Source organism: Daucus carota, chromosome 5 (genome assembly GCF_001625215.2).
Source record: "Daucus carota subsp. sativus chromosome 5, DH1 v3.0, whole genome shotgun sequence".
Lineage (NCBI taxonomy): Eukaryota > Viridiplantae > Streptophyta > Magnoliopsida > Apiales > Apiaceae > Daucus > Daucus carota.
Window position 1 is genome coordinate 15,290,420 of NC_030385.2, and position 20,837 is coordinate 15,311,256.

A 20,837-nucleotide genomic window follows, 5' to 3' on the forward strand; every position below is an offset into this window, starting at 1 on the left:
TTTACCTTTCAACTTATAAGGTACACTTTAATCACACAACACACAAGTAGCAGCCCTCCATCGCAACCATCCTATCGAAATTGGCACAAAGGTACTCAGTCTTCGAACGGCTCAAACGCAACCCATAACCCTCCAATGATGTACGCCACTGTTCTAGTTTTACATTAACCTCATTCTGAGACTCATCAGCTATTAATATAATATTATCAGCAAAAAGAATACACCAAGGCACAGGAGCTTGAATGTCACATGTAATCACAACCAAAACAATTATAAAAAGCAACGGGCTTAATACTGAACCTTGATGAAGTCCTACCTCCACCAGAAAATACTGAGTATCTCCAACGGGCGTCCTAACACAAGTCCCCACTGCTGATACATACTGTATCTTGTATGGTTCGAATATACATCGACGGAACCCCTCGCGCTACTAAACATCTCCAAAGAACGGCCCGTGGTATACTATCATAAGCCTTTTCAAGATCTATAAACACCACATGAAGATCCTTACAACGCTCTCGATATTTCTCCATAAGACAACGAATGAGATAAATCACCTCAATTGTTGACCTCCCAGGCATAAAACCAAATTGATTCGCTGAAATGGTAACAATTCTTCGAACCCTGCACTCAATAACTCGCTCCCAGAGTTTCATTGTATGACTAAGCAATTTAATACCAAGATAATTACTACAACTTTGAGCATCACCTTTATTCTTGTAGATGGGTTCCACAACACTCAACCGCCACTCACTCGGCATCCGGGATGTTCGGAAGATCACATTAAAAAAAGCCGTCAACCATCTTACACCCTGTTCTGCCAAACACTGCCATACCTCAATCGGAATCTCATCGAGCCCAACTTCCTTACCTTTACCCATCATGCATAAAGCTGCGCGTACCTCTGCCACATCAATATCTTGACCCATATGCACATCATTGTTAGGAACATGGACAATCTCATTTTCGAATACAATCTCCCTTCCCCGTGCTACGTTAAATAACTCAGAAAAATACCTACCCCATCTCGCTGTAATATCCTGGTCATGAAGTAAAACACGATCACCCTCGTCCTTAATATAACGAACCGAACCGATATCTTGACGTCTCTTATTACGTGCTTTTGGAAGTTTAAAAATTTCTTAGTACTTCGACGCCTATACATGTTTTGATACGCCTTAGATTTTGCTTCCACGATTGCCTATTTAGCCATTCGTTTTGCAATTTTAAATAACTCCCTCTTTATATGCCGATCAGGCCTTCCGGGCATGACATTAGTTCCAAAAAACACCCCTTCTTTAATTGCACTTTGGCTTGTACATCCTCATAACACCACCAAGACTCTCTCTGAATACTGACCTTTCCTAATGACACCCCCAACACTCTCTTTGCTGCACTCTTAATTGAGTTAGCCATATTTGTCCACATTTGGTCTACATCATCTACCAACCCAAAACAACCCTCCAGCATGTCTTTAAATTCTGTAACTTTCGATCCTGTCAAATTTCGCCAAAAAATTCTTAGTGTAGCAACGCTCAATCCTCCACTAGCTGACTATCCAAAGATAAATCCATGACTAAAAGATGATGTTGCGAAGCACAAGCTTCTTTTGGAATAACCTGACAATCTGAACAAAATCTGAAATCTCTACTCCGAATAAGAAGATAATCAATCTGAGTAGCATGACCTCCACTCCTAAAAGTAATAAGATTGTCATCACGCTTGCGAAACAAGAGTTAACAATCACTAAATCATGTGTTATCGCAAATTCAAAAAGTGTCGAACCATTGTCATTTCTAGCTCCATAGCCAAACACTCCATGAATACCTTGATATCCATCCACTCTTGCACCAATGTGACCATTAAAATCACCACCAACAAATAGAAATTGGACTTGAGGAATACTTCGAACCAAATCATCCAAACAGCCCCAAAAAGTCATAGATTCAATATCCCCCAACCCAACCTGAGGCGCATATACACAAATCACCATCCCAATAACTGCCCCAACAACTAATCTAATATACATAATTCTATCACCATAGCGTTTGATCTCCACCACTTTATCTTTGAGTTTCGTAGATAACTAGATACCAACACCATTACGAGAGTTGACTAAGCCTGAATACCACAATTTAAAGCCATTAGCCTCCTTGGTTTTTCCCTCTTTCCATCTAGTTTCTTGAATACAAGCCACATCGACTTTCTTCGTCCGTAGGACATCTACCAATTCTAAAAATTTGCTAGTTAAAGTTCTAACATTCAAACTAGCCAATCTGATCTGACATCTTCCTAAAGAACCCCCTCTCGGAACCCGGGCACCCCTTACTCCCCTACGAATATGATCTCTACGATGGTCCATGCAGATTGTATGGTAATGGTTTACAATGCAAAAGTAAGAAAACAGGATCAAAATCATAATTTTCTTACCGAAAGATGATAACAAGAAGAATAGAAATGCTTCTTTATGGATCCAACCAAAGACTTTGTAAATGTGTGTAATTCAGTAGTATCTGTGTTGAACATACGGAACACCCCCAGGATGATCGACACACTGAAGTGACTTCCACGATACAGACTATTGGGAATTGATACTGCACTGCAGGCCTCGACAAAAACATACAAGTGGACAAGAAATGGGAGCAACCGAAATGTATACGGCCAAATCAAGATCCTTGCACACTGTATGTGCAAATTTTCTGGACCAAATTTTGCAATCGTGTATGTACCGTGGAAAAGCCTACAATTTGATGGCCAAACGACTGAAGTTTGAAGATCAAGATGCATACATGTAGCTGTTATTTTAGATACAGCGAGAGTTTGCGGCAAGAAACGTTAAGTTCTTGTAGCATATATATATATATATATATATATATATATATATATATATATATATATAGGAAAATGTTCCACAACCAAAGGTGGATAACTAGCTTATCCATCCAACTTATCTCTAGCCGTCCAAAAAAGGGACATCAACGTACAGAAATCAAAGTAGATACTGATTACGCAGTTTAAAAGAGCGTCTACGCAACATTATATAGCGTATACACTATATAATGTAGCGTATGAACAGTTGACGCAATACAATATTGTGTTTTAAGACACATACGCTACATTACAGTGTGTCCAGATCCACAGTCTCAAAAACACGACCTCTTCTTACTATGAACCATTTTTAGAGCATACAAACCCAATACACACAAAATACACAAAGCTTAGATCTTTATTCGAGTTTGAAGCTTAGAACTAGAAGTTTGAAAGTTTGGATCTTTATTGGAGTTTAAAACTTTAAATTTGAAGCTTATAGTTTGAAGCTTAGAGCTTGGAGCTTTATTGGACTTCTTTATTAAGGTTAGATTTCTATTAATCTACATAGAATTGAGATTGAAGAAGAAAATGATAATGGTGAAAAGCCCCCAATAGTGAATGTTGATGATAGTGATGATGATGATGTTGTGGAGGAGGTTGGTGATGATGTTTTTGAGGAGGTTGGTGATGATGTTGTTGAGGAGGTTGGTGATGAAGGTTTTGATGATTTTTGTGACAAACAAAATTCAGAAAATGATTATGATTTGAATGAAATTTGTCCTTGTGTTGGTCAATTGTTCGATAGCTTAGATGAAACGGAGATGTTTTATAGAGATTATGGTTGAAGTGTTGGTTTTGAGGTGATAATTAGAACCACACATAGGCGTGTGAAAAGTAGGAAAATTCGTTCGCGTTTATATATATGTCGAAAGGGTGGTCGATTAGTACCCAAGTCGTTGGATGAAAATACGGATGTTCAAAAAAGAAGGAGAAATAGGGATTCTATTGGTAGAACGCATTGCTTGGCGCGGATGTACGTTGTTCATAGAGAAAAATTGAAGAAATGGGAAGTGACATTGGTTGATTTAAAACACAATCACACGATGATTTCAAAGGATGAAGTGCTTTTCATGCAAAGGCCAAGGAATATAACTCCCGTTATTTGGAAATTAATTATAACATTGAATAAATCGGGTATTGGGCCTTCAATAACTTTAAACGTGTTAGGGGAGTTAACGGGTGGCTTGGAGAATACTGGAATTGGTAATCAAGATGTTCGGAATGTATTGCGTGATATTCAACATTATGTGTTTGATTCGAGTGATGCTTTAGAGGGTTTGGCCTTACTTCGAGAATTGAAAAGTAATAGTCAAGGTGAATTTTTCTATAAAGTTGACGTGGACGAGGAAAATCGTGTGCGGGCTATGCTGTGGGTTGACCCGATATCAGTCAATGCCTACAAAAATTTCGGAGATGTTTTTGACTCCATGTATCGTACGAATAGGTATTGCATGCCGTTTGTGCCATTTACGGGTGTAAATCACCATTTTTAGTCGATTTTGTTCGGATTTGCCCTGATAAGGGATAAGACCAAAGAATCCTACTTATGGGTGCTTAAGAGTTGGTTGGAGGCTATGGGGAACAAGGCTCCACAAATGATCATCACCGATCAACACATTGCTATTGGAAACACAATTGCCGAAGTTTTGCCTAACACAATTCATTTATTTTGTACGTGACATATAAGTACAAAATTTTGTGAAATATTGTCGCATTTATATGCACATCATGATCACTTCAAAGAAGATTTCAACTCTTGCATCCACAAGTCACTAACGGTTGCACAATTCGAAGATAGGTGGGAGGCATTAGTTGAAAATTACGATTTGATGAACCATTCTTGGTTACAAGATATGTACTCCATTCGACACAAGTGGGTCCGTATTTACACTAAACTCCACGTCACAACCGAGATGACCACTACCTTCATAAGTGAGTTAATGAACTCTTTTTTCGATGAATTTGTCAATGCTAGTACTAGTTTGAAAGAGTTTATAGAGAATTCACAGAAAGCGTTGGAGAAACAATATTTATGTGAAAGAGAGGCTGATTATGAAACAAAGAACAAGGAAAGGTCAAAAATAACATCATCATCATCATTGGAGAATCATACGGCATTTACTTACACGAAAGAAATGTTTAGACGTTTTCAACACGAACTCAAAGAAAGTGGAGCTGTGGTTGTGTTTTGCTAAGTTATGTTTTTTGTTTATCCACAATACGCTTTCCAATACAACAAACCCGGTTCCGCTGTAAAAAACCGGTCCGTTGTATTATATAGCGTAACAACATAGGTCGTTAATTTGTCCCGCTATTTTATATTTTATTTCTTTTTTCTTGGTCGTTAACTGCTTAATGGATGGTTAAAGATGAGGTGGATAAAATTAAAAACTTATCCACCTTTGGTTGTAGAACATCCCCCATATATATATGTGTGTGTGTGTGTGTGTGTGTGTGTGTGTGTGTGTGTGTGTGTGTGTGTGTGTGTGTATGATTCAGTTCAGGATACTATAATATTCTACAAATTTGGATGTTAGATTTCATATATTAAGTTTAGTTAGTGTTTAATTATGTGATAATAATCTTAACAAATCATTTTTATGAAAAATGAAGTATTATGATAGTTTTTTGTATTATTCTTTTTTAAAAGTGTTCTGTGTGGAGTGCAACTTATATATACATATATATATATATATATATATATATATATATATATATATATGGAAACTGTTCACCAACCAACCCATCTTTTACCCTTAAAATATATAATCAAAGGTCAAATTAAAATACAATTCACAGAGTTCTGCGAAACAAAGCAAAAGAAAAAGGGCGTTAACTACTTCCCCGGAAAATTGCTAGTTTGTAGGACTTCGCCCATGTTTGCCATTTTCAAAAAGGCTAATAATTTTCACTTCAACTCCGACATTTAATACTACCACCAACGTCCACCACCTTCATCTCGACCTCCGCCGTCATCACCTCCACCTCGACACTATTACCACAACCACCTTAATCCGCGCGCTATCTCAGCCCTTATCTCCGTCATAACTCCACCTCCACCATCTCAACCCGCACCCCCCGCATCCTCCATGCCCCTGCCCCCTTCATGTCCATCACCGCCATCATCACCGGAATCAATAAATAAAATAGATCTGTAAGTTTGCATCAAGTTCTGGAGATTTTTACGAATATCACTAATTTCTACAGCGAATATCACTAAAATGTATAGCCGATATCACTAAATAGTACTCCCTCCGTCCCACCCAATTCTTTACATTGGGGTTGAGCACGGAGGTTAAGAAAATATGTATAAAGTACTGGAAAAGGGAAAGAAAAGTGGGTGAAGTGGTGGGACCCATTGATTTTTAATATATAAAAGAGAGATAATGGAGTAAAAGTAGTGTAAAAAGGAAGAAAAAGTGGAAAAGTGGTGGGACCTGTTGTGAGAGGAATTGATACAACACCCCCAGAACCGTATAGCACAATTATAGGGATATCTGTCACGACTACGAAAATCACGGCTAGCTCTTAGGGGCTACCGTTAACATAAACTAAGAAAACAAATGAGAAACAGGTGTGTTTAAGGGCTGAGCTTGCAAAGAACCAAACAACGAGGCCGGAATTATGGAATTCCGTCCTGCGATTGCCTGGAAATATATGTCACAAAGGTTACACGTGCCTCTCTTTAGAGTGTAGAACTCGTGAAAATGATCCTAGTCCCTTTGCAAGGTGCCTACATACCCTATATTTATAGGGATCAAGCCCATGTAGTTCTTGATTTAGGACTCTGAAGAGATAAGCTCTTATCCCCTCTAGTTTAGGATAAAACAGCCTTCTTTCAGTAGTTATCCAGCGGTATCCCACTCCAAGTAGGTCACTTGAAGCCTTCATCTTGCACGATTACCCGAATTTATATGAATTATCTCCCCTTGAATGTAATTATCTCCATAATGCACGTATTTATCTCTTAATTCGTAGATAAATAATAGCTGATATACTCCCAATATGTCTCCAATTCGTCCCCCTAGAAACAAGGAAGAAGAGTCCTGCTTGGAGTCTGCCTGCCATTCTGCCCAAGCGGCGGAAGCCCTGCCAGCGGCATCCCCTAGCTGCAGCCCCATAACTGCAAGCCAGGATGCACTTAGCGGTAACCCCTAAAGCGCCTTCAGGTGCAACCCCATTCTGATGGCAGCCTTCGTTATGCTTCCAGTGTAAGTCCATGTACCTTCTTGTACGCATTCAATGATTCACCCAGCTATGGCGAAGCCCATTATCCTTAACCAAATGACTCCAATAAGCCTAGGTAAAGCCCAAATAATATAATGGGCTATAAAATAAGCCCAGGGAGATTTTATGGCACAACAACTACCCCCCGGTTCCTTGAAGTATTGAATACGAGAGGAACCTAAGAACGGTAACCCTCAATCATCCAGCTGCAAGCCCTTAAATTATGTCAGAGATTAATCGTAAATTATTCCTAAGCTTACGTGGGCGTAGCCCGGTGTAAGAAACAAGAAATAATTCAGATGTAATTCCCACACATAATTATAAAACCAATTATATTAATTCAGTACAACCACCACAAGCCTTGAATATTTATTCCCAAAATAATAAAAATTATTTTCCACAAATATATCCGAGCTTCCACAATTTTTATTCCACCCTTCTAGTTTCCCGCGTGTGCCACGTCAGTTTGTGATAAGGCCAATCCCAAAGATTTCGGGGTTTAATTTAAATTCAAATTGGTTTGAATTGCAACAGAAAATCCCTAATTAGGTGGTGCAGCTGTAGAGTCCTAGACTGCCTCTACCTCTTCAGCCACACACCTAGGCCTCGGGAAGCCCTGCGTCATCAAAGCCTTCTCCACGCCAAGCCAGTCACGGCACGCCACCTGGCGCAGCTGTCCCCCACTCCCCACAGCTATATATACACTTACACACAGCCTTGTTTCACTTTTCTTTTAACTCTCAAACACTTCACTCCACACTCTCTCTTCCGACCGAAGCACTTCCAGGCGCGCATTACTCTTTCTCACCGGCGTTCACTTCTCCGTCTCCGTTTCCAACTTCCGACCAAAGGTATGCTCTCCTTGAGCCTTCGTTTTTATTTTTATTTTTCATTTGCACCATGTCTGCAACTAAACGTTTGTATGATCCATGCCTATCTGCCTCTTTTTCTCTTGACTGTTCACCTCGGTATGCGTGCACACACCCACATTCGCCTTGCTTGATGTTATTATGCCCGATTAAACTGCTAATTTGCCCTGCATGCCAGTTATAGTTAAACATGTACACTCATCCTTTGAATATACACACACCACTGGTTTTGATTGACCCCAATTAGGCCCTGATTGTTTCCCAACTGGATTATCGCCCTTGGTGTTGTCGCATTGCTTTGAGGCCATGATCGTAACCCTAGATTGTAAACCCTAGGTTCCCAATCGCCTCCAGGGGGAACCCCTCTTTCACAATCGAACCCCTCTTTTTGTGCCCTTTATCTGCTGTGAATGTATTATTTGTGTGATTTGCTTGCTATACTTGTTTAGCTGGTATCTTAGGATTGTGATTGGGCGTTGATTGTTGTGGTTGAGATTAGGGTTAGGATTAGGCTTCCCGCCCCGGGTCCCTTGTTGGGCTTCCCGAAGAAGATGAACCATCCTCCGTGGCCTGTGCTACTTCCTGTGAGGGATGTGGTCCTCTTACACTTCAGGGCTCCAACTGAAGCCTTTTCATTCCTCCTTCACACCCGTAGGGCTCCACCCTTGCAGCCCATTCTTCCGCAAACCCCTTCTCCTTCTCCCTTTTTGTTTTTCTTTCTCTCGACCTCTCCTCATCTTGCTGTATCCTTTCGATAACCCATCCTTTCCTATTGTAGATGTCTCAAGGATCCATGTCCTCACACTCTTCTCAGTCTGCCACCAGCAAGGCTCCCGTTGTTGCGGTTGACACGGGATCCTCCTTTAGCCAGGACCTTCAACCTGCCCGGCCCAGTTTAGGGGTTAGCTCCAGAACCCGCTCCAGGCGCAATTTGGTGGTGAAGGAGCTCAACTGGACAACCTCTGAGTCCAGTAAGGCGGATGGGACCTCGGGCCTCCCGCTGGACCCCGCTGCTGAAGCCCTCGAGGGGAGCCCCGAGGAGGCTGAGCAGGAGGCTGAGGCTTCCGTGGAGGTGATCGAGCCTCCAGCTGTAGTCCTTGCCTGCGAGCATATGGACTCCATCATGACTCCTGTTCGGCTGCAGTCCCTATTGGAGTCCTGCAACCCTGGCTGCACCTTGGGGATCCCGAAGCCAGGAGAGAGGTGTCACCGCTTTGACACCCTCAAGCCGGGCACTGGCTACCCCAAAGCTGTGCTTTCCGCCCAGTTCTTCAGGCTGGGTTTGTCTCTCCCCCTCCATCCTTTCATCCTGGAGGTCTTGGACTTCTATGAGGTCTCCCCCATGCAGCTCACCCCCAACTCCTACCGCATGGCAGTCTGCCTCTACATCCTCTACGACATCCACCATGGGGTGAGGATGTCTGCCTTGGAGTTGGGCTGGTTCTTCCAGCTGAAACTTACCGGCAGGACCCCAGGGTTCTTCTACCTCACTGCCTGGAACACCCACCACAAGAAGGGCATCAAGGGCAACCGCCAGTCGATGTCGGACTGGCAGAAGCTCTTCCTTTACTGCTATGACTGCCCAGTCTACAGGAAGGACTTCAATCTCTCCCCCAGTAAGCCAGCTTTCCCTTAATCCATTGTCCAGTTTAGCCCTTTTGAGTTCCCGTTTAGTTCCCTTACGCTTGTATTTGTTGTAGACATGCCAGTGCAGACTCCTCTGGCGGGAGAGTCCCTTGAGAGGGCCAAGCATGTGTTGGGGCTATCCACCGGGCTAGGTGATGGCTCCAGCCTGCTTACTCCAGAAAATCTGGAGAGGCTCGGTTTTTCCACTACGGTGGTAAATGCATCCCCCGTTGACGAGGGGGGTGCAGATGTGGAGGCGACGGGAAGCCCAGGTTTCCTCTTAGCTTGCACCTTTGAACTTACTTTCCTGATATTTGCTTTATAAATTTCCTTCCTGCATGATTTATGATTTTCCTGCCATCTGCTAGGCTTGCATCTCCCCATATTTCCGCATATGTTTGCATATTATCTAATTGTTTCTCCTTGTCTCTTCCCACAGATATGGCTGCCAACATTCCCAAATTCATCAAGCGCTCCACTAAATACGAGGATCTGTTCGGGGAGGCCTCCGATCCTCAGGCTCCCCTTCCTGTCAAGCCACTTTCTCAGCTCCCTTCTCCCTCTCTGGAGCAGAAGAAGACCTCCTCCGGGGGTCGCAAGCGGGACCCCTCCAAGACTGCTGAGGCGGGGCCTTCAGCTGAAGGCCGTACAAGCAAGAAGCCCAGGTTAACCCTGGCCCGTAGCTCTCCCGCTTCCTCCTCTTCTCAAAAGACTCAGCTCTTTCAGCGAATGCTCTCCGACCAGGTCCCCGAGGCTACCGTCCGGGAGTGGGACAGGCTTTCAATAGCCGAGGCCACCCGTGACAAGGTGGTGGCCAACGCTAAGAGCCTGTTCCTCGATCTGAAGATGGGGGAGCATGTTCCTGACACAGCCCGGGTCAATGAGAAGATGAGGGCGGATTTGAAGCAGGCTAAGGCGGACCTGGCTTCCGCCGTCAAAGACAGGGATCTTGTGCGGAAGGCCAACCAGGAGCTGAAGGAGGCTGAAGCCAAAGTCCGTGAGGAGAGGAGGCAGGAGGACGCCGTGAGGCGTTCCTTGGAGGAGGAGACAGATGGCCTTGGGAAGATGGTGAAGAGGCTGGAGGGCCAGGTGAAGGAGCTGCAGGAGGCTGCCGTCGCTGCAAAGGCGACGAGGAAGGAGCGGGAGGCCGCCGTTTTCGAGGCCGGAGTTGCTGCAGGGGTCCAGGACTGCGTGAAATCGGCCTACCGCTTCTTCCCCGACAATGATTGGGCCAAGTTGGGGCCTGATGCTGCGGTAGCCCTGGAGGAGGCAAAGGCTGAAGATGCTTCTGGCCAGGAGAAGGTTCCGGCGACCTCCCAAGGTTTCTCCGAGGACGGCGCCGAAAGGAGAACTGTAGCCGAAGACGAGCCGAAGCCTGCAGAGTTAGTTCCTGTAGGTCTTGAGGTGACGCCCCCAGAAGGGGTTCCGGCTGCGGCTCTTGCCGTACTCCAGGCTTCCAAGGATCCTCCTGCTGGTGATGAAAAGGATTCCTCCTCTCCTGTTGCTCCTTGATCTCCCCTCCCCCTTTTTTAATCAACTTTTAACTACGAATGTTGAATTTGTGCGTGGCGCTTGTCGTCACGAATTGAATATTTTTTGGATGAGGGTGCGGGCACCTCCGAATGCTCCGCAAGACATTTGCCGTTTCAAGGGACCTCCCCCTGTTGGTGTGGGGAGGAATTTTCCCTTGAATTTTATTATTTTTATAACAGCTGTTCTTGCTCCTTCATTTGCTTTGTATGAATTTTTTTTTTGTATTTCCTTGGATATTATTGTGTTGGTCGCCTAACTCTTCCAGGCAGGTAGAAAGGATGAATATAGGGGATAACCCTTGTACTGAAAGTGTACACATTGTCCACCTTCTGGGGGGTTGCGACCCTTGGGGCCTTGTTCTTCAAGGTTGTTTCCTTCTTTGTGTATGTCTGTGTTAACTCCCCAATAGCGTATATAAAAGCACTTGGTCTTTCCTTGTAATAACCCATTTAGGCACAATTGAATCTGATCTCACATGTGTGAGAATCTAGGGACACCATTGGGTGTAAGCCTTTAGAGTAGTCTTCAAGTATAAGTTCTGAGATAATTTTACAACGTAGGCTTTTTAGTAATCCCACCAAGTTAGCCTTGTAATAACTTCACCAAGTAAGCCTTATGAGCCTGGATAGGCTTTAAACCCGACAGCCTCGATGAGCCTTCGGCCTTGAAAGCCTTGACGGGCTTTAAACTTTGAAGGGCTACCGTAAGCCCAAAACCATGAAAGCTTGAAAAGCTTTTGCCTTGAAAGCCTTGATAGGCTTGAGACCTTGAAAGCTTGAAAAGCTTTAGCCTTGAAAGCCTTGATAGGCTTGAAACCTTGAAAGCTTGAAAAGCTTTAGCCTTGAAAGCCTTGATAGGCTTGAAACCTTGAAAGCTTGAAAAGCTTTAGCCTTGAAAGCCTTGATAGGCTTGAAACCTTGAAAGCTTGAAAAGCTTTAGCCTTGAAAGCCTTGATAGGCTTGAAAGCTTGAAAAGCTTTAGCCTTGAAAGCCTTGATAGGCTTGAAACCTTGAAAGCTTGAAAAGCTTTAGCCTTGAAAGCCTTGATAGGCTTGAAACCTTGAAAGCTTGAAAAGCTTTAGCCTTGAAAGCTTTGATAGGCTTGAAACCTTGAAAGCTTGAAAAGCTTTAGCCTTGAAAGCCTTGATAGGCTTGAAACCTTGAAAGCTTGAAAAGCTTTAGCCTTGAAAGCCTTGATAGGCTTGAAACCTTGAAAGATTGAAAAGCTTTAGCCTTGAAAGCCTTGATAGGCTTGAAACCTTGAAAGCTTGAAAAGCTTTAGCCTTGAAAGTCTTGATAGGCTTGAAACCTTGAAAGCTTGAAAAGCTTTAGCCTTGAAAGCCTTGATAGGCTTGAAACCTTGAAAGCTTGAAAAGCTTTAGCCTTGAAAGCCTTGATAGGCTTGAAACCTTGAAAGCTTGAAAAGCTTTAGCCTTGAAAGCCTTGATAGGCTTGAAACCTTGAAAGCTTGAAAAGCTTTAGCCTTGAAAGCCTTGATAGGCTTGAAACCTTGAAAGCTTGAAAAGCTTTAGCCTTGAAAGCCTTGATAGGCTTGAAACCTTGAAAGCTTGAAAAGCTTTAGCCTTGAAAGCCTTGATAGGCTTGAAACCGTGAAAGCTTGAAAAGCTTTAGCCTTGAAAGCCTTGATAGGCTTGAAACCTTGAAAGCTTGAAAAGCTTTAGCCTTCCCACCGGTGCAGCCAAGTTATCGAGTTGTGTTCACGAGTTTTAGTGTTTTCGATTCCCAAATTTATTTGAATTTTAAGCCAAATGAGCAATGTTAATGATACGCCTACTACCCCCCGAGTTCTTTAGCATAATTTTAATTATGGTGGAGAACTAGATGCAATTGAAGCCCTAAATAATTTTTAAAGCATACATGAAGTATTCAATTAACAATCATGGTAAGCAAGCATACACAACATTTTCATAACGGAAAGCTGCGAAATTTTATTGAATCACATGGTAGAAATTGACATAGCATAATATTGGGGGGTGTAACGACACTACCCCCCGAGCGTCCTAGCAAATAAAGCAAATAGTAGCCTGATAATTTTCCTAAAAGCATAGCGATTACAACTAATAAATCGCCTTTATTTCCTGACCCTTAAGCCGAAGCCTACAAAAATACTACCCGGGTGAAGCTACTGGTAATACCTTTTTAAGTGTTGGGCGTTCCATGCCCGTGGTATGAGTCTTCCATCCATGTCTGTGAGGTGATAGGTACCTTCCCAAAGCACTGTTTTGATGATATATGGGCCTTCCCACTTTGCACCGAAGGCCCCATGAGCGGGAACCCTCATGTTAGGCATCATTTTTCTGAGAACTAGGTCTCCCGTTTTGAGGGGTCGAGCCCTTACTTTCTTATCGAAGTATTTACGGGTCCTCTGTTGATACGCAGCAAGTTTCAACTGAGCCGTATCTCGTACTTCTTCAATCAGATCTAAGTAGAGCCTGTGGTTGACTTCATTATTCTCAGGGTCGTAGTTATTCCTTCGAAAAGATCCTGCTCCAACTTCTACGGGAACCATGGCTTCACACCCGTATGTTAGGGTGAACGGGGTTTCGCCGGTGGTAGACCTTGGAGTGGTATTGTAAGACCACAACACCATGGGAAGTTCCTCCGGCCAGCATCCCTTTTTCTCTTCTAGTTTGGCTTTCAAGGTGTGCTTAATAATTTTGTTTACGGCCTCCGTTTGACCGTTGCTCTGAGGGTGGCACACCGCGGAGAAGCCTTTCTTTATGCCAAGGTTTTCACAGAAATTCATCATTTCATTGCTGTCAAACTGTTTCCCATTGTCTGATATGAGCTTGTAGGGAACCCCGTATCGACAGACGATCGCGCGACAAACGAAGTCTACTAACTTCCTTGCAGTGATGGAAGCTAGGGGTTCAGCTTCAGCCCATTTAGTAAAGTAATCTACAGCCACGACTGCATATTTCACCCCTCCTTTCCCTTTTGGTAATTCACCAATCAGATCTATACCCCAAACAGCAAACGGCCAGGGGCTTGTCAGGGTTTTCAGGGGTACCGCGGGGCTCTTGTTTGTATTAGAGAACCTTTGGCAACTATCACAGGCCCTGGCGAAGGCATGGGCGTCCTTGTGGAGGGTAGGCCAGTAGTAGCCTTGACGGAGGATTTTGTGAGCGAGGGAGGCACCCCCCGAGTGATTCCCACAGATTCCTTCATGTACCTCGCGCATAATGTATTCACATCTTACCCCAGCAACACACCTGAGGAGGGGCCGGTTGAATCCCCTTTTGTAAAGGATTCCATCGTAAATTACATACTGGGCTGCCTTGTACCTCAATTTCCTGGCCTCATCCTTGTCTGTAGGCAGGGTTCCGTTGGCTATGTATTCATGGATTGGGGTTGTCCAGAGGTTAGTCTCATCAGTTTCAACATCCATGACTTCAATTTTGGGGATGCTAGGCTGATACTGGATTTCGAGGGGGATCACCCCGAGCATGTGTGCATCCCTCTGAGAGCCTAATTTGGCTAAGGCATCGGCATCTGCATTCTCAGACCTTGGTATTTGCTCTAGCTTGATTTCCCTGAATTTTCCAATTAGTTCCTGGGCATACCGCATATAGAGATCGGTGCGGGGACCCCTAGTCTGGAAGCCTCCTCGGATGTGCCAGACTACCAGCATAGAATCACTGTAAACATTCATATTTTCCACTCTCATCTCCAAGGCCAACTTCAGGCCAGCTATTAGGGCTTCATACTCCGCGTCGTTGTTAGTGGCTCTAAAGTCGAAATGAATGGAGCTTTGCAGCTTATGGCCTTCCGGACTGACTAAGACAATGCCAGCCCCGGCCCCATTTCCATTTACAGCCCCATCGACGTACAGGTTCCACCAAGGGGAACAATTCTCAGGTATGGCTATTGGAGGCTGGGGTTTAGGTATGCATTCCATCCCTTCGACTTCAAAAGTGGGTGGAAATTCCAAGATGAAGTCAGCTAGCGCTTGCCCCTTTATAGCGGTTCTTGGCTTGTACTCTATGTCAAACTGGCCTAGCTCGACTGCCCATTTCATGATTCTTCCAGAGGCTTCCGGCTTGTGCAAGACCTGTCTGAGAGGGAAGGATGTTCATACTTCAATCCTGTGAGCCTGAAAGTAAGGCCTTAATTTGCGGGAAGCCAAAATTAGTGCGTAGGCTAACTTTTCCATGTTTGAGTAGCGGGTTTCAGCATCAAGTAATCTCTTGCTCACATAGTATACCGGCTGTTGGGCTTGCTCTTCCTCCTTGATCAGGACTGCGCTAATTGAGAACTCGGAAACCCCTAGGTAAAGGATCAAGGCTTCACCCTCCGTTGGTTTGGCCAACAGTGGCGGGCTTCCGAGTTGCTCTTTCAGCTTCAGGAAAGCAGCCTCACATTCTGTCGTCCATTCAAATTTTTGCCCCTTTTTTATGGCTGCAAAAAATTCTCTGCATTTGTCTGAGGATTTTGAGATGAACCGGTTTAGGGCGGCGACCCGGCCTGTTAGGCATTGCACCTCCTTTATGTTCCTAGGCGACCTCATTTCAATTAAGGCCTTGATCTTCGCAAGGTTAGCTTCGATTCCCCTGTGATTGACAATGAAGCCCAAGAACTTGCCGGATTCAACCCCGAATACGCATTTTTGGGGATTCAACTTCATCCTGTAATCCCTCAGTATGTCGAACATCTCTGATAAGTGTGTAACATGATCGTAAGCTTCCTTTGATTTTACTAACATGTCATCTACATACACTTCCATAGTCCTTCCAATCTGATCTTTAAACATCTTATTGACCAGCCTCTGATATGTAGCCCCGGCGTTCAGTAAACCAAACGGCATGCCTATATAGCAATAAAGCCCCCTGTCAGTGATGAAGGAGGTGTGTTCCTGATCTGGCTCGAACATGGGGATCTGATTGTAGCCCGAGTAGGCGTCCATGAAGCTTAACAGTGCATGCCCCGCAGTGGAATCCACCAATTGGTCAATTCGAGGGAGCGGGAAGCTGTCCTTGGGGCAGGCCTTGTTCAGATCAGTAAAGTCTATGCAAGTTCTCCACTTTCCGTTAGGTTTTTTCACCAACACTGGGTTTGCTAGCCATGTGGGGTAAAAAGCTTCCTTCACTAGGCCTGCCTTCAATAGTCGGTCTACCTCTTCTTGAAGAGCGGCAGCCCTTTCCCCACTAATTGGTCTTCTCTTCTGTCTGACTCCCTTCCTGTCTGGGTCAATATTGAGGTGGTGGCACATGACTTCCGGGTGAATCCCGATCATATCCGAATGGTTCCAAGCGAAGACGTCCAGATTATTCTTTAAGAATGCGGTCAGGGTTTCCCTTAGGTCCGGCCCCAATTGTTCCCCAATTTTTAGTTCTTTAGTGGGGTCGGACTCATCCACCAAGATGGACAGGGTATCCCCGGCTGCTCCAGTCTTCACCTGGGTTTCCGGCATCCTCGGGTCGAGGTCGATCTCAACGGTAACCTCTTTGTTGCCACCCTCTTGGGGTTGCGTACCCAGGATTTCATGAACGGGAAGCCGTGTTCGGTTTCTGAGTTGATAGGTTACCATAGCACTATTGAAGTCACAAGGTGCCTCGCACTGATTTTCTTGCTTTTTATTTTGGGGCTGTTTTTGACCATCCCCCTCAAAGTCACTGTCAGTAACATCTTCCACAATCCCTTCTACCAGGGTTTCAGCTGTATCAATATTCTTCATTGGGAGTGCATCCGTGGGTGCAAGCCCTTCATGCACGGCATGCGAGGCTTCTAGATAAGGATCTTCCCCCGGGTGTTGCACGATAATCACCATGTTGCAGGTTGCTTTCACAAACTTTATTAAAACCCTTCCCTGGGTCTTGGTTTCGGGTTCCTCTTCAATATCCACCTGCTTGTAACAGTTCTCCGGGATGTCTTCATCCATTTGTTGGGCTTCTTTACAGGCTTTTACTGCGGACCTCAAAGCCTTGCTATAACATTCCCGGGAGTCAGCCTGACATCCTCGTACACATCCTACCCCATTGGGGGTTGGGAACTTCATGGATAGGTGGTATATTGAGGTTACAATCCGCATGTCCCTTAAAATAGGTCTGCCCAGGATCCCGTTATAGGAGATGTCTTCGTTCACTACCATGAACTCTGCAACCTGAGTGACAGCTCGGGGTTCCACTCCAAGGGTGATCGGGAGTCTTACCCTTCCAACAATCTGGACAGCATTCCCCGTGAAACCATACAACTCATTATAGCAAGCCATCATATCTTTATCCGCCATTTTCATTCTTTGGTATGCATTGTAGGCCAAGATATTGACAGAGCTTCCGTTATCGACAAGAAGCCTGTGTACATTGACATTTCCGATCACGGCTGTTACCACCAGGGCGTCGCTATGAGGATGGTGTACCGCGCGCGCATCCCCCTCAGTGAAGGTAATGTCCATAGTCTCCCCTTTGAACATTTTGGGAGGCCTTTCAGACAGATGGCACACATTGGTTAAGGGCGGCCCTCGGGCTTCCCGTACATATCTCTTCATAGCACTGCGTCCCTGGCCTCCCACGAAGGGCCCTCCGATGATCATTCGTACACTACCAGCACGGGTGTTACGGTTGGCTTCCTGGTTATTTGTCCTTTCAGCTTTCTTTTCCTTATATTTCTTAGCCTCTTGGGCTACAAACTCCGTCAGGTATCCTGTTCTGATAAGGTCCTCTATGTGGTCCTTAAGATGAACACATTCCGCCGTGTCATGTCCGTTCAGATCGTGGAAAGCACAATATTTTCCCTGATCTTTCTTTCCAGGGGGTCCACTTCGAAAGGGCTTCCGGAAGAGTCTCGCCTTGTCTCCGACCTCAAAAATGTGATCTATAGAAGCCGTCAGTGGCGTGTATTCGTGGTACCTTGCTTCTCTTGTCTTCCTCATTGTCAACCTTGACTTATCAAAGCCCTGCGTGCTGGTTGTGTTCACTGTAATGGGTGAGGTCTTGCCATCTCGGCTCGAGGGCTTTTCACCAGCAGGCCTTGCGTAGGGATTCCTCTTGTAGGTGTTCCTCCTATCTGGGCTGTAAGACCTATCCCTCTTGTTTTTCCAGCTGCTACGGCTTTCAGACTTTGACTCCTTCTTCAACTTTGCCAGGGATTCCTCGATCACCTTATGGGGTTCAGCCCTAGCGAAGAAGTCAGCTAGGGTTTCAGGCTCCCGCCCTTGCAACTCCTTCCAAAAGTCTGTTCCGGGCCTTACCCCTGCTATCAAGAAGTTCTTCAGGGTCTCCTTTGAGGTTGGCCTAACCCGGGGTACCTCTGCGTTGAAGCGCTTGAAATACTCTCTCAATGTCTCATGTTCCTTTTTCTTAATATTAGCCAGGGTGTTGGCAGGTGGGGCATAAGTGACGGAAGCCCTGAATTGTCCTACAAACAGTTCGCACATTTTCCTCCAAGAGCTGATGGAATCAGCGGGAAGCCTCTTGAACCAGTGATGAGCGTCATCCCTGAGGGTAGCAGCCAACAAGCGACATTTTGTGTGGTCCGGAATTTGGTAGACCTCCATCTCAGTGTCAAACCGGCTAAGATATTCCACGGGATCCGTGGTTCTGTTGAATCGCAGGTCGCCAACCCCCCTGTAGATACGAGGTAGGGGTGACTCCCTAACCTTCTTAGTGAAGGGTGACTTTACGGTAAGCTCGGCTTTCGACTTCTTATCGGCTTTCACCTTCTTTAGGGCTTCCAGCAATTCTTCCATCTTGCATTTGTCATCCCCATCATCAAGTGCAACCTCATAGTCATCATCTAGGGGCTGATCTTTCTTTTTGCTTACTTCATTATCGTTGTGCGACCCTGAGCTTTCCTCATCATCATGAATGGAGATAACCTTCGACGGCCTTTGGTTTTTGTCCTTTGACCGAGCTTCAGACACGGGCTTCTCGTGTCGCTGACTGGGAGGAGCCCTATGTTGCGAGACTTCAGGTCCATCCCCGTTAGGGGCCTTGTTGCCAAGCCTGTGCCGCAAGTCTTGCTCGGTCAGTTTCCTCCCAAGGCGGTCGAACACACTGGCAGCCTGCGAGTGCTCTTTATCATCCATTTCGGGGTTAGCTTCTTTCTCAGGATTGCCACCTTCTTTCCTGCCTCCCTCTACACCGAAATCTAGCTTGGTGGGAGTCACCTTGCTAGCCTTTTTCGACCTTGCTGACTTTCTTTTCAAGGAGGCAATCCTCCTACTCATTCTCTTCATTTTTGCCTTCATCTCCTCGCGGGTGAGTTCTCCGCTTGGACGATCACTTTCATCCTGCGTAGCGCCTTCCGGCGTCTTGGGGTTTTCAGTTATTTCGGGAATTTCCGACATCTCTCCTCTCTAAGATCAGTAATCCCCTCCTTCTAGCGCCAAAAAGTGTTGTGAGAGGAATTGATACAACACCCCCAGAACCGTATAGCACAATTATAGGGATATCTGTCACGACTACGAAAATCACGGCTAGCTCTTAGGGGCTACCGTTAACATAAACTAAGAAAACAAATGAGAAACAGGTGTGTTTAAGGGCTGAGCTTGCAAAGAACCAAACAACGAGGCCGGAATTATGGAATTCCGTCCTGCGATTGCCTGGAAATATATGTCACAAAGGTTACACGTGCCTCTCTTTAGAGTGTAGAACTCGTGAAAATGATCCTAGTCCCTTTGCAAGGTGCCTACATACCCTATATTTATAGGGATCAAGCCCATGTAGTTCTTGATTTAGGACTCTGAAGAGATAAGCTCTTATCCCCTCTAGTTAAGGATAAAACAGCCTTCTTTCAGTAGTTATCCAGCGGTATCCCACTCCAAGTAGGTCACTTGAAGCCTTCATCTTGCACGATTACCCGAATTTATATGAATTATCTCCCCTTGAATGTAATTATCTCCATAATGCACGTATTTATCTCTTAATTCGTAGATAAATAATAGCTGATATACTCCCAATATGTCTCCAATTCGTCCCCCTAGAAACAAGGAAGAAGAGTCCTGCTTGGAGTCTGCCTGCCATTCTGCCCAAGCGGCGGAAGCCCTGCCAGCGGCATCCCCTAGCTGCAGCCCCATAACTGCAAGCCAGGATGCACTTAGCGGTAACCCCTAAAGCGCCTTCAGGTGCAACCCCATTCTGATGGCAGCCTTCGTTATGCTTCCAGTGTAAGTCCATGTACCTTCTTGTACGCATTCAATGATTCACCCAGCTATGGCGAAGCCCATTATCCTTAACCAAATGACTCCAATAAGCCTAGGTAAAGCCCAAATAATATAATGGGCTATAAAATAAGCCCAGGGAGATTTTATGGCACAACAGGACCCATTAACTATTTTAAGAAAGTTTTGTAATGTAAAGAAATGAGTGGGACGTCCAAAAAAAGAAACTGTAAAAAATCTGGTGGGACGGGGGGAGTATATCAGAATATTAACGGATTTTGTATACATATCAGCAGCAGGTGGTGATGATGATGGTGAATTCGGAAACAATGACATGAGTGATAGTGTTGGTAGAAGTGTGTGGGCAGAGATGTGGTAATAGATGTGGTAGGAGAGGAGAGAGATGGAGTGGGGTTTGTTAGTGCGTGTTTTGATAGCCTGGCTGACGTAAAGTGACTTGACGTCACAGTGGGGGGACAGGACGGGACGACATGCTCTAGAGTTTGAATTCGCGGAGAATGAGTCAGAGGCAGAGGATAAGCATTGAGAAGTTCACATGCGGATAAGTAGGAGGGGTGAGTTACAGCTGCACGT

At 45.0% G+C, this 20,837-nt stretch overlaps 2 protein-coding genes across 2 annotated transcripts; one reads left to right on the top strand and one right to left on the bottom strand.

The window, feature by feature from the left end:
- Positions 1-353: 353 nt before the first annotated feature.
- Positions 354-2,029, bottom strand: LOC108221396 (uncharacterized). Its single transcript, XM_017395278.2, has 3 exons — positions 1,828-2,029; positions 1,360-1,496; positions 354-1,040 (listed from the first exon to the last, which is right to left on the bottom strand). Exons 1-3 carry the CDS (start codon positions 2,027-2,029, stop codon positions 354-356), a joined length of 1,026 nt encoding a protein of 341 aa, XP_017250767.2.
- Positions 2,030-3,842: 1,813 nt separating this feature from the next.
- Positions 3,843-4,364, top strand: LOC108221397 (protein FAR1-RELATED SEQUENCE 5-like). Its single transcript, XM_017395279.1, has one exon. It carries the CDS (start codon positions 3,843-3,845, stop codon positions 4,362-4,364), a length of 522 nt encoding a protein of 173 aa, XP_017250768.1.
- Positions 4,365-20,837: the final 16,473 nt, after the last annotated feature.

Bases quoted from the DNA above. Each gene is read 5' to 3' on its own strand.
- LOC108221396 (XM_017395278.2), bottom strand. From the start codon at position 2,029: ATGTATATTAGATTAGTTGTTGGGGCAGTTATTGGGATGGTGATTTGT. The intron at 1,497-1,827 runs GTATTCATGGAG...GAAATTTGACAG, and splicing joins AAGAGTGGATGGATATCAAG to GATCGAAAGTTACAGAATTT. The intron at 1,041-1,359 runs GTCAGTATTCAG...CTTCATGACCAG, and splicing joins TGGGGGTGTCATTAGGAAAG to GATATTACAGCGAGATGGGG.
- LOC108221397 (XM_017395279.1), top strand. From the start codon at position 3,843: ATGTACGTTGTTCATAGAGAAAAATTGAAGAAATGGGAAGTGACATTG.